General features: G+C 45.5%; 1 protein-coding gene across 3 annotated transcripts; it reads left to right on the top strand.

Annotated features, from left to right (window-relative positions):
* Positions 1–907: 907 nt before the first annotated feature.
* TENT5A (terminal nucleotidyltransferase 5A) lies at positions 908–11,467 on the top strand. 3 transcript variants are annotated; one of them, XM_081187138.1, is made up of 3 exons: positions 908–1,281; positions 3,985–4,558; positions 6,088–11,467. In XM_081187138.1, exons 2-3 carry the CDS (start codon positions 4,073–4,075, stop codon positions 6,865–6,867), a joined length of 1,266 nt encoding a protein of 421 aa, XP_081043264.1. In that variant the 5' UTR covers positions 908–1,281; positions 3,985–4,072; the 3' UTR covers positions 6,868–11,467. The 3 variants fall into 3 exon arrangements, with proteins under 3 accessions (XP_081043264.1, XP_081043262.1, XP_081043263.1); XM_081187136.1 differs by having other exon boundaries at positions 908–1,303; XM_081187137.1 differs by lacking the exon at positions 908–1,281 and adding an exon at positions 3,206–3,509.
* The last annotated feature ends 799 nt before the right edge of the window (positions 11,468–12,266 follow it).

The following is a 12,266-nucleotide window of genomic DNA, read 5'->3' as shown; positions in this document are numbered from 1 at the left end:
GTTCAGCCAGTGAACTTCGGGGCCCAATGGGGATTGGAACCCTGGTGTGCTAAAGTCTGACCATATTTGCTATGATATAGTGTCCCGTGCTTCACTGCTCTTCCTTCCACAGGCCAACAACCCCTTGGCTGCAGCTATTAAACTATGTTTTATGCTCAGTCCCAGATCGCGTGCGACTAATGATAGGAATAATGCCATCCCTACGCGACCACAAACTCTTCACATATCTAGCAGGGCAGAGGTAGCCAATATGCTGTCATCCCCCGACACTGTTGGCCACCATTCCTGACCACTGGCCACCATCATAAGGATGGGGGGACGCATCATCACATTGGGCTAGCCCTGGGTTTCGGGCGTGTGGTCCAGGCAGCATCAAGTCATTGATCTGTGTTGCCACTACAAACGCAGGCAAACTTTCACAGCGAAAGCCAGCAGCTGCCTCGCAGTCAAGGCCTCCTATTAAAGACTGATGTTGCCCATCTCTCTCTGCAGCCCCACGGCTTTTACAGAGAAACCTTCTCGGAGTAGCAGCCCGAGCTTGCGTTGCCTACTACAACCTAGCCCCAAAGGCAGCGCTTCCTGCCGCCGACCGCTGCTAATTGGGAAGGGGGGAAAAGAGGGGAAAGGCCTTCTTTTTCTTCTCGCCCCGCAGCACAACGAGGCTCCTAAGACGCAGGATCTTCTCGCAAGCGCCTGTGAATAGGCAGCTCTTCGGTGCGTGGGCGTGTTTACTCTCCCCCTCCCTCCTTCCCTCCCACGGCTCATTCACTCGGAGCTGGCACGCTTACGCTGCTTCTCGAGCCCTTCTCCGATTGGCTCTTCACCCCAGGGGCCTGGAGGAGGAAAATAAAGCGTCACGGCCAAACCGGCGTTGATTGGCCAGGCTCTTCTCACATCACAGGCTTTCGGAATAGCCCTGCAGCTGTTGCTGGAACGTCAGTACCTGTGACGTTCTATCTGCTCCATTCCTATTATTGCTCCTCCAGCTGCTGCTGCCGCCGCTGTTTTCGCTCACCCCCCTCCGCGCCTCTCTTTAGCCTTCATATTCCTGCGAGAAACGTGACAGCCACCTCTTCGACCATGCACGAGTCCTCGGCCACCAATCCTGCTCTGTCATGCCTCTAAAGTCCTATGCACCAAATATATAAAGAGGAATCGAATCTGCGCAGGTGGAGTCTCTGGAAAATCGCGCTTTACCCCTAGATTGCTCAGATGTCAGATTATTCTGTGGTCACGCACTGAAGAATTAAACCGCTGGGAGAGAGAGAGAGAAAGAGAAGAGTGAGTTTATATATATATATAAGTGAGTTTATATATATTTATATATCTATTCCCCTTTACCCATTGTGCATGCATGATCAAACGCAAACTTTTTTTCCAGGGACATTCACAACTGCGTAGCTAAGGAAATCTAACCCTCGTTTAACGACCTTTTAGGTTTTTCCAGTAGAAAAAAGAAAGTCTAGCAGCAATAAAAGGGACTGGTTCTCCAAGCAGACAACCTTTGCATTATATCGTGTGTGTTTTTTTGCTGTGTGTGCTGTAGAATCCACGGGAAGGAGAATCTGCCCCTTCCCCGCGCGCTGCTTGTGCGCAGTTCCATCTCATAGCTGGAGCGGAAGGCGATGGTTCTGCCATTGGGCTGTTAAATCCACGGCGTACTGGGGAGCCACTTTCAGAGAATAAAAACGAGAGGGGAGTAGGTGACAACATTTTGGATTAGGCCAACTTCTTCCTGTGAAATGACGTGCTAGCGGCACAGCGCTACGGATCTGGCCAAGTGGAAGGTGGTCTAATAAAAAGCTGGCAGCGCTATTTTGCACTTACTCCTGTCCTTCGCAGCAACAGGTGGTGGTGAACTCTGGATTTCTTCCTAGCCAGTTCCTGCAGGCATTTTATTATTTCCAGCTGCAAATCAGGGCTTTCTTTGCCCAGGATTATTGCTTCGGGTATATCCAGAATCCAGTCCCAAAACGTCTTGACCTCCCCAATCTTAAAAGCGCCCCCCCTTACTTCACCGGGGTATTTTTAAGGACAGTACTTGGAACGGTGGTACTGATTGCCAGGCGCACCTGCATTCGACCTTTCATTCCGGGCGGGGGAATAATGCCTGGGCTGGGTCCCCCGCCACTCCAGCTTTCTTTAAACGCCGCCGGGGAAGCTGTTTCCCACTTTGTCCCGAGCTTTACTAATAGCTTCAAAAACCAGAAGGCATCGCTGTTTCACTAGCCTGGTGCAGCTGGATCCTTCTCAGGTCCCCCGAGCGCTGTAAAATACTGAGTACGCCGTGTTCAGATGCCTGTGTCTCTCCCCCCCCCCTTTTTGGCAGTTTCTTTTGTTCCATGAACATCCACGGGAATCTTGCCGCTTAAGGTGCACAGCGCAGCCGCGCAGTGTCGCCTCCTACTCCTTTCTGGACTGCTCTCCTGACAATTCAATAGAGAGAAAAAGCGGCGGGGGGGTGGGGGTGCCCTCTGTAGAGTAAGTGCTTTGACAACTGGACGCAGTTAAAACAAAGCCGGATACCAGGATCTCTAGAAACCCACAGAGCTGTTTTCAAAATGTTTTTTTTGTAAAAGGAACCACCCTTTCTCAGAGACCCCGGGCTGGCTATTTATTAGTGCGAAACGTCCCCGGCTCGGCAATGGATTCCATCCCTGCGTGAAAATGTAACCTACCCCTCCCTCTCGGCCTCCCTCCCGTTTCAGCTCGACACAATCGCAAAGCACAGACTCAGCAGGGAGAGCCAGAGAATGTTCCACAGGCAGGCTGACATAACTCCCACCCCCTGTTCCTGATCGAACGCCCGCGGGTCCCTAGTTGACTTGATTTTTAAAAAAAATAAAAATAAAAATTGCAGCCCTCTCGCCTACAGAGCCGCCCCCGCCAAACCCTCAGTGTGCCACTTTTTCTTTTTTCTTTTTTTGCCAGCTCCCTCCAGGATGTTCCAGCAGGATCCAGATCCTTCCAACTTTCACCTTTCTTCCCTTTCCAGAAAGGAGAGGATTTGTTTGGCACGGGGGAGGAGGAAGCGGCTCTAGAAAAGCGGCTGGGGAAAGCATAGGGACCAGCTGTTTATGCAAATATGAAGGGGCGTGTCTAGAAAGGCCTGGGCGAAGGGGGGGTTAGGGAGGGAAGGAGAAGAAGTGTCCCTATGCAGATGAGAGGGGCGTGGGCAAGCGGAGGGTGGCTCGGATCCCCGGAAGAGCGAGAAAGCCCATATAAAAAACTACAGAGGACATTCCCAAGCAGAACCAGCAAAAGCTCTAGAGGCGACCTAAGGCTGCGCAGGGCGAGGCGGAGTAGCTCCGGGGAAAACGCGACGCCTGCTAGCTAGGCGGAAGAACCGGGCAGGATTCCGGAGGAAAGCTTTGCGCCAGGGGGCTCTTCCAGTGGCGCAAGGGGTGCAGGCTGCCTGCCCTCGCCATCCTTCGCTGCTATCCGTCAGGAGGGCAGCTCGATCACACGCGCGCGCGCCACACGGCAGGTGATCTGGAGCAAGCCCCCAGGTGTGTATACTGGCGGACAGATCAGGAGCGGGACGGTGAAAACACACTTAAAACTGCATCCTGTTCCTCCGACACGCTGAGTCCACTCCGGGAGTCGTGGCTTCACTTGAAAGCGCCGCTTAGCTCAGCCAAAGCCGCTTTCCGGGAAGGGAAGGGGGAGCAGGGAGCGCCGGAGAGCTGCTGAGATCCTCCAACCACTTCAGACCTGTCAAGAGGAAGGGGCTTGAAGATCCAGGGCCATAGCTACGGGGGGGGGGGACTAGCCGGGTTTCTTTTGCCCCGGGTGAAGCCTCTAGAGGGGCGCCACTGAGACTCCCAGCGTATGTGTGCGTAAATACGCGCGCGGGGTGTGTGTGCCAAACTGGGTGAAATAAAGCTTACTTTCGCCCCTTGTGAGGATCGCAGTCTTCGTCATAAGCTATAAATTCCTGATTTTTTGCTTGCCTTTTTTTAACCCCTCCCCCCGTCCCGCTAGGAGTGGAAGAAGAAGAAACTCCAGCAAAGGAGGCCTCTCTTTCTCTCCATCTATTTGATCCGCTCCAACTTGCAAACGGCGCTGGACCATGGCAGATGAGGAAAATATTCTCAGTAGCAGCACTAGCAGTAGCTCCGACGGCGCCGACGGCGACTGCCCTCGGCAGGCTATTGCCGAGCCGTGCCTGGGTTGTAGCGAGAGCAGCCGCTGCAACGTGCTCAGCTGGGAGCAAGTGCAGCGCCTGGACCGCATCCTGAGCGAGACCATCCCGATCCACGGCCGGGGCAACTTCCCCACGCTGGAGATGCAGCCGCGCCAGATCGTGAAGGTGGTGCGCAGCCGCCTGGAGGAGCAGCGCATCGGCGTGCGCGATGTGCGCCTCAACGGCTCGGCGGCCAGCCACGTCCTGCACCAGGACAGCGGCCTGGGCTACAAGGACTTGGACCTCATCTTCTGCGCCGACCTGAAGGGAGAAGCCGAGTTCCAGACGGTGAAAGACGTCGTCTTGGACTGCCTGTTGGATTTCTTGCCGGAAGGAGTTAACAAGGAGAAGATCACCCCGCTCACCCTCAAGGTAAATGGAAGGCGCTCGCAGTCCCCGGCCGGCTGGGAGAACCTCTTTTCTCGCTTCGCTTCTACCTCTCCAAAATGGGCCGGCACAGAGCAGCGCAGGCGGACAGAATGGAGAAGGCGCAGCCTCTAGGACAAGCTAACCCTTATTTTAGATTGCAGTGCAGCTGAATAAAAATATTTTTTAAAAATAATTTTTTTAAGGGGGCAGAATACACACACCCCATTGCTAAAAAAACAACCCCAGGATTATTCATATACAGGTCCTCCCCTTAAAGCTTTTTGAAATACTAACTTGGCATGGTTCCTTAGAGTGATTCCTAAGTCTCTGTATGTGTGTACATGTGTATGTACAATATTTGTACATCAATGAATTCTTATTTTCTTTGTAAATGCACCAAACAGAAGTACTTGGACTTATGCTAACTTAGCTCCATTAATTTCTCATCAGGCTAAGCTGTTTTAAATACAGTTACTTTCTTTTAATTGGTTTGTGGCTAGGACCGCTAGAGGGGCACGGTGCTCCTCTGTCTCCTTGCCCTGCATAGGCTGGAATGCAAAGGCTGGATTTGCTGTCAAAATACTCTAATAATGCTGCTCTGCAACCTGTCTTAAGTATGTGAAGAGCCCAGCTCTTTCTTCTATAAAAATGTGCTTTGCTTCACTGCTTTGTTCTTAAACACCTTTGCAACGCTTATTAAGTGGCTTAATTAGCTACAGGGAAACTGGATTGCCTTGAATCAAGTAACTGTTTTAACCAATGGTGCAGTAAGGGCGTTTTAGATGGTTTAAAGGACCCTAATCCCGTTCCCCTTCTTTAGATGGCAGTGTGGAATGAGCCAGCCCTGCTAAGTTTGGGGGCTGTCCTGCTCTTTGTGTTGACATCCGCCCCAAGGCCCTGCCTTGGTGGCCCCACAAATGTTATTCTAGATCACAGCAGGGGAAGAAAGGGTTGATTTCCCTCTCTATACCTGCTCTGGTTTTGTCTTGCCTTGTTTTGGGGGTGGGCAAGAGATTATGAAGGTTGAGATAATGTTGAAAATTCCCAGAATATTGGTGCAAGTTTATTTTTAAGGGAAAGCTACTAGTGATTCTATAAGATACAATCTGATTATTATTCTCCTTTGCATGTATGCTACATTTTAACAGTCTGAAAGAGTCCTGTCCCCTTCACTATATCTCTGTGTGTGCATGTTTGTTTAGCGTGCATCAATTCAATCTCTTTGGAGGAAAAACCTTAATAAAATCCTACAGAATATGTCCTTTGTGCAGGACCATGCTACAAGCACTCCCTCGCCCTTTGGTCCTATGCAACTGCAGGTCTGCAAAACCGCATGCTAAATCTGTCCACAGTGTCTCTTTCTTACGCCTGGGCTCTGTAAATTTGCTCTGCTGCAAGCTAGGGCAGGGTGGAGCTGGGATCAAATGCAAATGCAGACTCTAAAGAGGAGGTGCTTTTATTGGTTTTCTGATCTGCTCCTCCCTCCTCTCTCTCTCTCTCCCCCCCCCAACCCCGTGTGTTTCAAATTGTAGGAAGCCTATGTGCAGAAAATGGTGAAAGTGTGCAATGATTCAGATCGGTGGAGTCTCATCTCCTTGTCCAACAACAGTGGGAAAAACGTGGAGCTGAAATTTGTGGACTCCCTGAGAAGGCAGTTTGAGTTCAGCGTAGATTCCTTTCAGATCAAGCTAGACTCTCTCCTCCTTTTTTACGAATGCTCAGAGAACCCGATGACTGAAACTTTTCACCCAACTATAATCGGGGAGAGTGTCTATGGGGATTTCCAAGAAGCTTTTGATCACCTTTGCAACAAGGTCATTGCTACCAGAAACCCAGAAGAGATCAGGGGAGGTGGTCTCCTGAAGTACTGCAACCTCCTCGTAAGGGGCTTCAGGGCAGCCTCGGAATCCGAGATCAAGTCTCTCCAGAGATACATGTGCTCCAGGTTTTTCATTGACTTCTCGGACATCGGGGAGCAGCAGCGGAAGTTGGAGTCGTACTTGCAGAATCACTTTGTGGGCTTGGAGGACCGCAAGTATGACTATCTCATGACCCTTCACAGTGTGGTGAATGAGAGCACCGTGTGCCTGATGGGACATGAGAGGAGACAAACTCTCAACCTTATCACCATGCTGGCCATCCGTGTGCTAGCTGACCAGAATATCATCCCCAATGTGGCCAACGTCACGTGCTACTACCAGCCAGCCCCGTATGTAGCAGATGCTAACTTTAGCAATTATTATATTGCCCAGGTTCAGCCAATGTTCCCGTGTCAGCAGCACACGTACTCGACTTGGTTGCCCTGTAATTAGCAGATTTAATAGGCTTGGTGGAGAGTTTGTTTTCTGTCAAGCAAATGAAGGGGGGGGAAGGCAGAACTCCCCCCTCTTCTCCTTTTTTTCAAAACAAACAATGGGGTGTTTTTTGTGTGTGATGGTGGTCTGCTCTGGCTTTTCAGCTTGAGGGAAGCTGTCGGTTCTTCAGTCTAATGAAACAGAGAGTTGATTTAGAAAAAGAACCGAAAGACGAAAAAACCTCATTGGATTCTCTACCCCAAAGCACAGAGGCCTGTCATGAAAAGCAAATAGGTCCCCTTGAAGGAAACCAGGGAGGAGGAATGCTTGATGACAATATGGGTTGGTGACGCCTGCTCCCATAAATATGGCAGAGTGAAAGTTGGGAAGCCTTTATTTTTTAAATGAATCTGCAAAAAAAAAACAAGACAAAACAAAAGACAGGGGAGGAAATACGAGTGGGGAAGGGAAAGGAAATATGCGTTCAGGAATTTTAATTTAGATTCATAACACAGAGATATGTTGGAATAAGAGATATTTTAGAATTACTGCCTTTGGGGCATGTATTAAGTGCTGTCAGTGGAATGAACCCATAGAATGTATAGCTTGCTTGAATAGAAAGCTTTAAGAGAACCAGCTTGCTCCAAAATGGGGAAAAAAGAAAAAAAAAGCAGTTGTAGGTGGGTACAGTTATTATTTTTTTAAAGAGAGAAACGGGGGGGGGGAGAGAGATTATGACAAATTTCATTATTTCCAGCTGTGTGTGTGCTTCACATTTTGTAAAAAAAATAAAAAATGTGGAAAAGCCAGAAAACCAGCTGTAGCAAGCATCATATGCTTCAGGACCAAAGATTTCTCAGATAAGTTATCCAAGCAAGTAGAAAGCAGAGTAGACTATTAAAAAAAAAAGAGGAAAGATAAGATATTACTATATTTGTACATGCTAATGTTAAACAAAAGTGCCTGATACCTTTAGAAAATTTGAAGTGAGAAAAATATAGTTTTGTGGTTTAAACTTGCATTTTGTTTTTATCAGGGACACAAGAAACAAACAAACAAACAAACAAACAAACAAAAAAGCTTGTGAATAAATGGTGGAGGAAATGCCTATTTTTTTTGCTGGCAAATACCTATATAAAGTTTCTATTGTTGGTGTGATGTTATCATAGGTACATGTGTGTATGTGTGTATATTGTTGTGTGTGTGTGCGTGTGTGCGCGCGTGTGTATGTATGTATACATGCATACACACATATTTTCAATATGGTCTGGGAAAATGTAGCAATTTTAAGGAATGTTTTAAATAAAATACAGTGTGTTTTCCAGTCTGCAACAGGATATCATAATGCTGTGGGCACTTTGCAGAGAGTTATCCTGCACCAGAAAATCTGAATAAACAAACTATTCATAAGCAAGATGGGATTCAAAGGATGCATTTGGTTGCAAGAACATAAACAAATCCATTGGGTTACTTGTGAGCCATACTAGTTTCAAACATTTCACCCACTGATCCTTTTGTCCCCTGTTTTGTACTGTAATATGGTTTTGACAGTTAATTCACTAGTACCATGATTGCATGCCTCTCTGATGTACAGACAACCATCGGAATGTGGCTCAGATGGATAGCTCCCTTGACAGCTAAAGAATATTGTATTTGAATAATAATTATTGACATTTAAAAAGAGCAAGCAGAATGCACTGTGCATTCCAGGACCACTAAAAGTTAGTAAATGTGAAACTGAACCATTATGAAGACTGTTGCATGGATTTTGGAAATCTATATTTTATATTACACACACACACACATTTTTATGCAAGTATTAAACAACTTTGGTTGTCACACTGCGTTTTCCAGTTTAGTACTGTACCTTATTTAAAATGATTAATCTTTTGCATTGGGACAAATAATTTAATTTCCTTTCTCTCAAGAGACTTAGGGGAATGCTGGGAAATCATTTTACTGGGAGGGTTTTTATACCCTCACCACTGTAGTGATGATTATACAAAAGAATTTAACCATTTCTTCTTTTTTCATCCAGCCACTTTTTTTTTAAATTAAAGCAAACAAAATCTAACTTAACACCTCAGTCACAATCAAACACAGCGTTAAGTGCTCTTACGTCCGGAAACGTAAAAATCTTTGGGTTCCAGTGCTCCAAATCTGTGTTGGATTGCGGCCTACACATTGTTTTATTAATGCTAAGAAAGGAAGCCAAGGTTACAGTTTGGGAGAGGAAACTGAACTAAGCCACCCACCACTGCGGAATCAAAGGGAGAGAAATACACGCTGCACAGGGAAATGTTCAAGCAACATAAAATATTTAAAGGGGAGGGATTAGTAAACTGCTAACCAGGCAATTTAGCATCCCATTGTCCTAACAAAGCTACTGGCAATACATTTGTCCCTTCCCCCATTATCCATTACTGAAGCTTTTCTATTCTTAACCATCCCTTTGTGTCTGAAGGTCAGTTTAACAGGACCCCAGCTTGTTTACTCAAGTCTCTTCCTTGTGAATTCTGCAGGAAATGTAAAATTAATTTCCATCTTGGCAGTCGGTCCCCCAGTCGTCACTTTTTGCTTGTCTGTTCACTACCCACAGCCTGCTTAGAAAATCACAAACCTCACCCTCATAACAAATGCACATCTAGTCAGTGCTCAGTTACGAAAATGAAATGTCCTCTTTCCATTGGCCCAGCGAATCAGCAGGGAGATGTGCTTTGTCAAAATCAGAGTCTAGCCTGTTGTTGCTCAGAGGGGATTTCTGAGGGAAGCTGAGCAGAAGGCTGGAGCAAGAGGATCAGCTGGTAATGTGGTGTGTCCTTTCCTACCACAGCTATTTTGCTGCAAATAAATGAGTCATCCACTATTGAAAAGGGTTTGGGGTATCTGGCAGTGCTTCAGCCACAAAATGCTGATAATACAGTATAGACATTTTTCCCCCTTTGGAGCAGCCTTTTCCCTCTTTTAAGAAAACCTAACACGGCTATTGTTAGTCTGAGGATTACAGGGTCACTGTCTCTCTTCTCCTCCCCCTTCCCTCTCGTAGTTCAGGTAGATGCATCTCATGGCAAGCAGCAAATGGTTGCCTTGCATCACATGCCCCACAAGCTCTGTTCACTAGGTGAAATAACTCTCTCTCTCTTTTTCTCTCTCTGCTTTAAGGAGCCAGCAATCTTCAGCCACTAACAGGGCTTTGTTGCATCTGGCTGGCAGTGGAGGTTGTTTTTAAACCGTCTGGTGATAGTGATGAGAAGATGCTTTGACTCTAGGTCAAAACTAAAATAACAGCATATTTTCAGAACGTGTTGGCTTCTGTGATTTGCAGACCTAGTCCTTCATATGGCCAAAGAGCATCCCCCCCTCCGATCCTTCTCCAATTTTATTAAACTAGCACATTCATAAGAAGAAAATGTTTGTTACTCTTAGGATCTGGTCCTTCTATTCATTCAGCAAAAGCTTCAAATGCATTTTAAAGAAACTAGGTTTTAAGCAACTAGCTTAAGATGTTGTCTTAATTACAGTCCTATGGTTTGTGTTACTGTTGGGTTAAATGTGAATCAAAGAGGAACTAAACCTCTTCTGATATGTCATTGGGAGATGAGGAAGACAAAGACATCAGATTCTTTTTGAAGAACTAGTATAATCCGCAGTTTGTTATCGTTCGTTATTGTGAAACTTCAGTTGTCCGTGTCTGCTATGTGGACCTCAGGTGATTGCATATCACTTTATACTTATGTAAATATCACTCTCATTTATCCAAACATTTCATTCTCAGTCCTGGGTCATTCAGTTCAGATAAATGGAATCATACTGTGTATATATAATCCACAATATGCAAAAACAAAACAAGAAAAAAATGGGGAGGGGGGAATAAAATGGAAGCAGGATTCATATTTTCATAACTCTTTTTATTTAAATGCTTTAAGACTTGTTTGCTGCTATGTATTGCACAAAGTTTCATGCACAGCTTATAAATGCCTGTTGTAAGTGCTTTATATGTGAGTTGTATTATATTGAAGACTCATCCATTCTGAGAAAGCTTTAAATAGTTTGTGGAAAGAAAAACGTGTAAAGAAAAATGAAAATGAAATGGAGAGAAATATATCTATCTAATGACATATTAAGCACTTTTTGTTTTGTTTTTTTCTTGGTTTTTTTTTGTGTGTATTGCTTTCTGATTTCCACTGCGATGACAAAAATCCAAAATCCATGTACAGGTGTTGTTTTTTTGGGTTTGCTTTCTTAGCAAGCCGTGATTATACCTAGTTAAACATCAGAAAGGTCTGCAGACTTCAGGACTGGTTGAACGTGGCACCACAAACTCTTGCAGTCTGTGGGAAGTCAAGTGATGCTGAATTTGTTCTCCTGTGGCATTCCGCACAACTTTAGTCTTCAGCGAGACATTCTGCTGCATCAAACCGCTCCCCTTGGACTGTTCCTTTAGGAACTTTTTGACTCTGGGTTCTGTTGGAGGCTGAAACAAAAAGTGGATGGGAAACAGACACTTCTAACCAAGTAAAGCATTTGCTCCAGTGCTAGCGGGAACAGATTGTGAATTTTGTTTACAGCATCCAATATTTGGATTTTTTTGTAAATAAAAATGATGTTATTTTTTCTATTTATCTGTGTCTGGTGTTTTCAGTTCCTCAGATAATTTCCGCCTTTTTTGTAATTAATGTGGCTTGACTTCCATTGGAAAGAGCATTTCTGAAAAGCCGCTTTTTCATTGGGGACAGTATAAATTTGGGTTTCATCAGAAACAATTGAACCTTAGTTCCAGAACATTGGACAGGACACTGAGTAACATAAATATCAGAAGCGTGAGAGTGCCAGTGGGCTATGAATCCTCATGAAACAGTTGGAAGTTTTAGAAATAACATTGTACTTCATATGCAATGCAATCCTATGTTTACACATTTATTCTCCTCCACTGTTATTTTCCTATCTTCATTCTGAGTATATTTATCCTTTACACCCATTAAAATGGAGAATCACTTCCATGATGCCAAGGATTTAAGGAAGGGAAGCATAATGATGTAATCCTGCATGCACTCTCCTGGGGTTAATTGCCACAATCTTACACAGGTCTACTCAGAAGTCAGCCGTCATGGACCTTTTTCCGCATGGGAGGGGGGAAGTAGGCTTCTGAACCCACCATCAGAGCAAAAGAGCTGCCCAGTCAATAACTTCAAAGAAAGCAGGCTGAAAAAGAAATAAGACCAGTGTTACTTACCATGAAATGCTTTATAAATCCAAAGCATTTTGAGTCGTAAGCTCTTCTTCAGGAAATTTTGCATTAGCGTTTCCATAGCAAAGCTCTCAGTCAAATAGTTTGGACAATTCCCTATAGAAAAGACTAGAATTGTGTTGGATGTATAAGGATTTACAAAATCAATGTTTTATAACACTCTTGGATT

This window comes from Podarcis bocagei (genome assembly GCF_964188305.1).
Source record: "Podarcis bocagei genome assembly, chromosome: 3".
NCBI classification, from domain to species: domain Eukaryota; kingdom Metazoa; phylum Chordata; class Lepidosauria; order Squamata; family Lacertidae; genus Podarcis; species Podarcis bocagei.
This window is presented reverse-complemented; position numbering and strand designations above follow the sequence as displayed.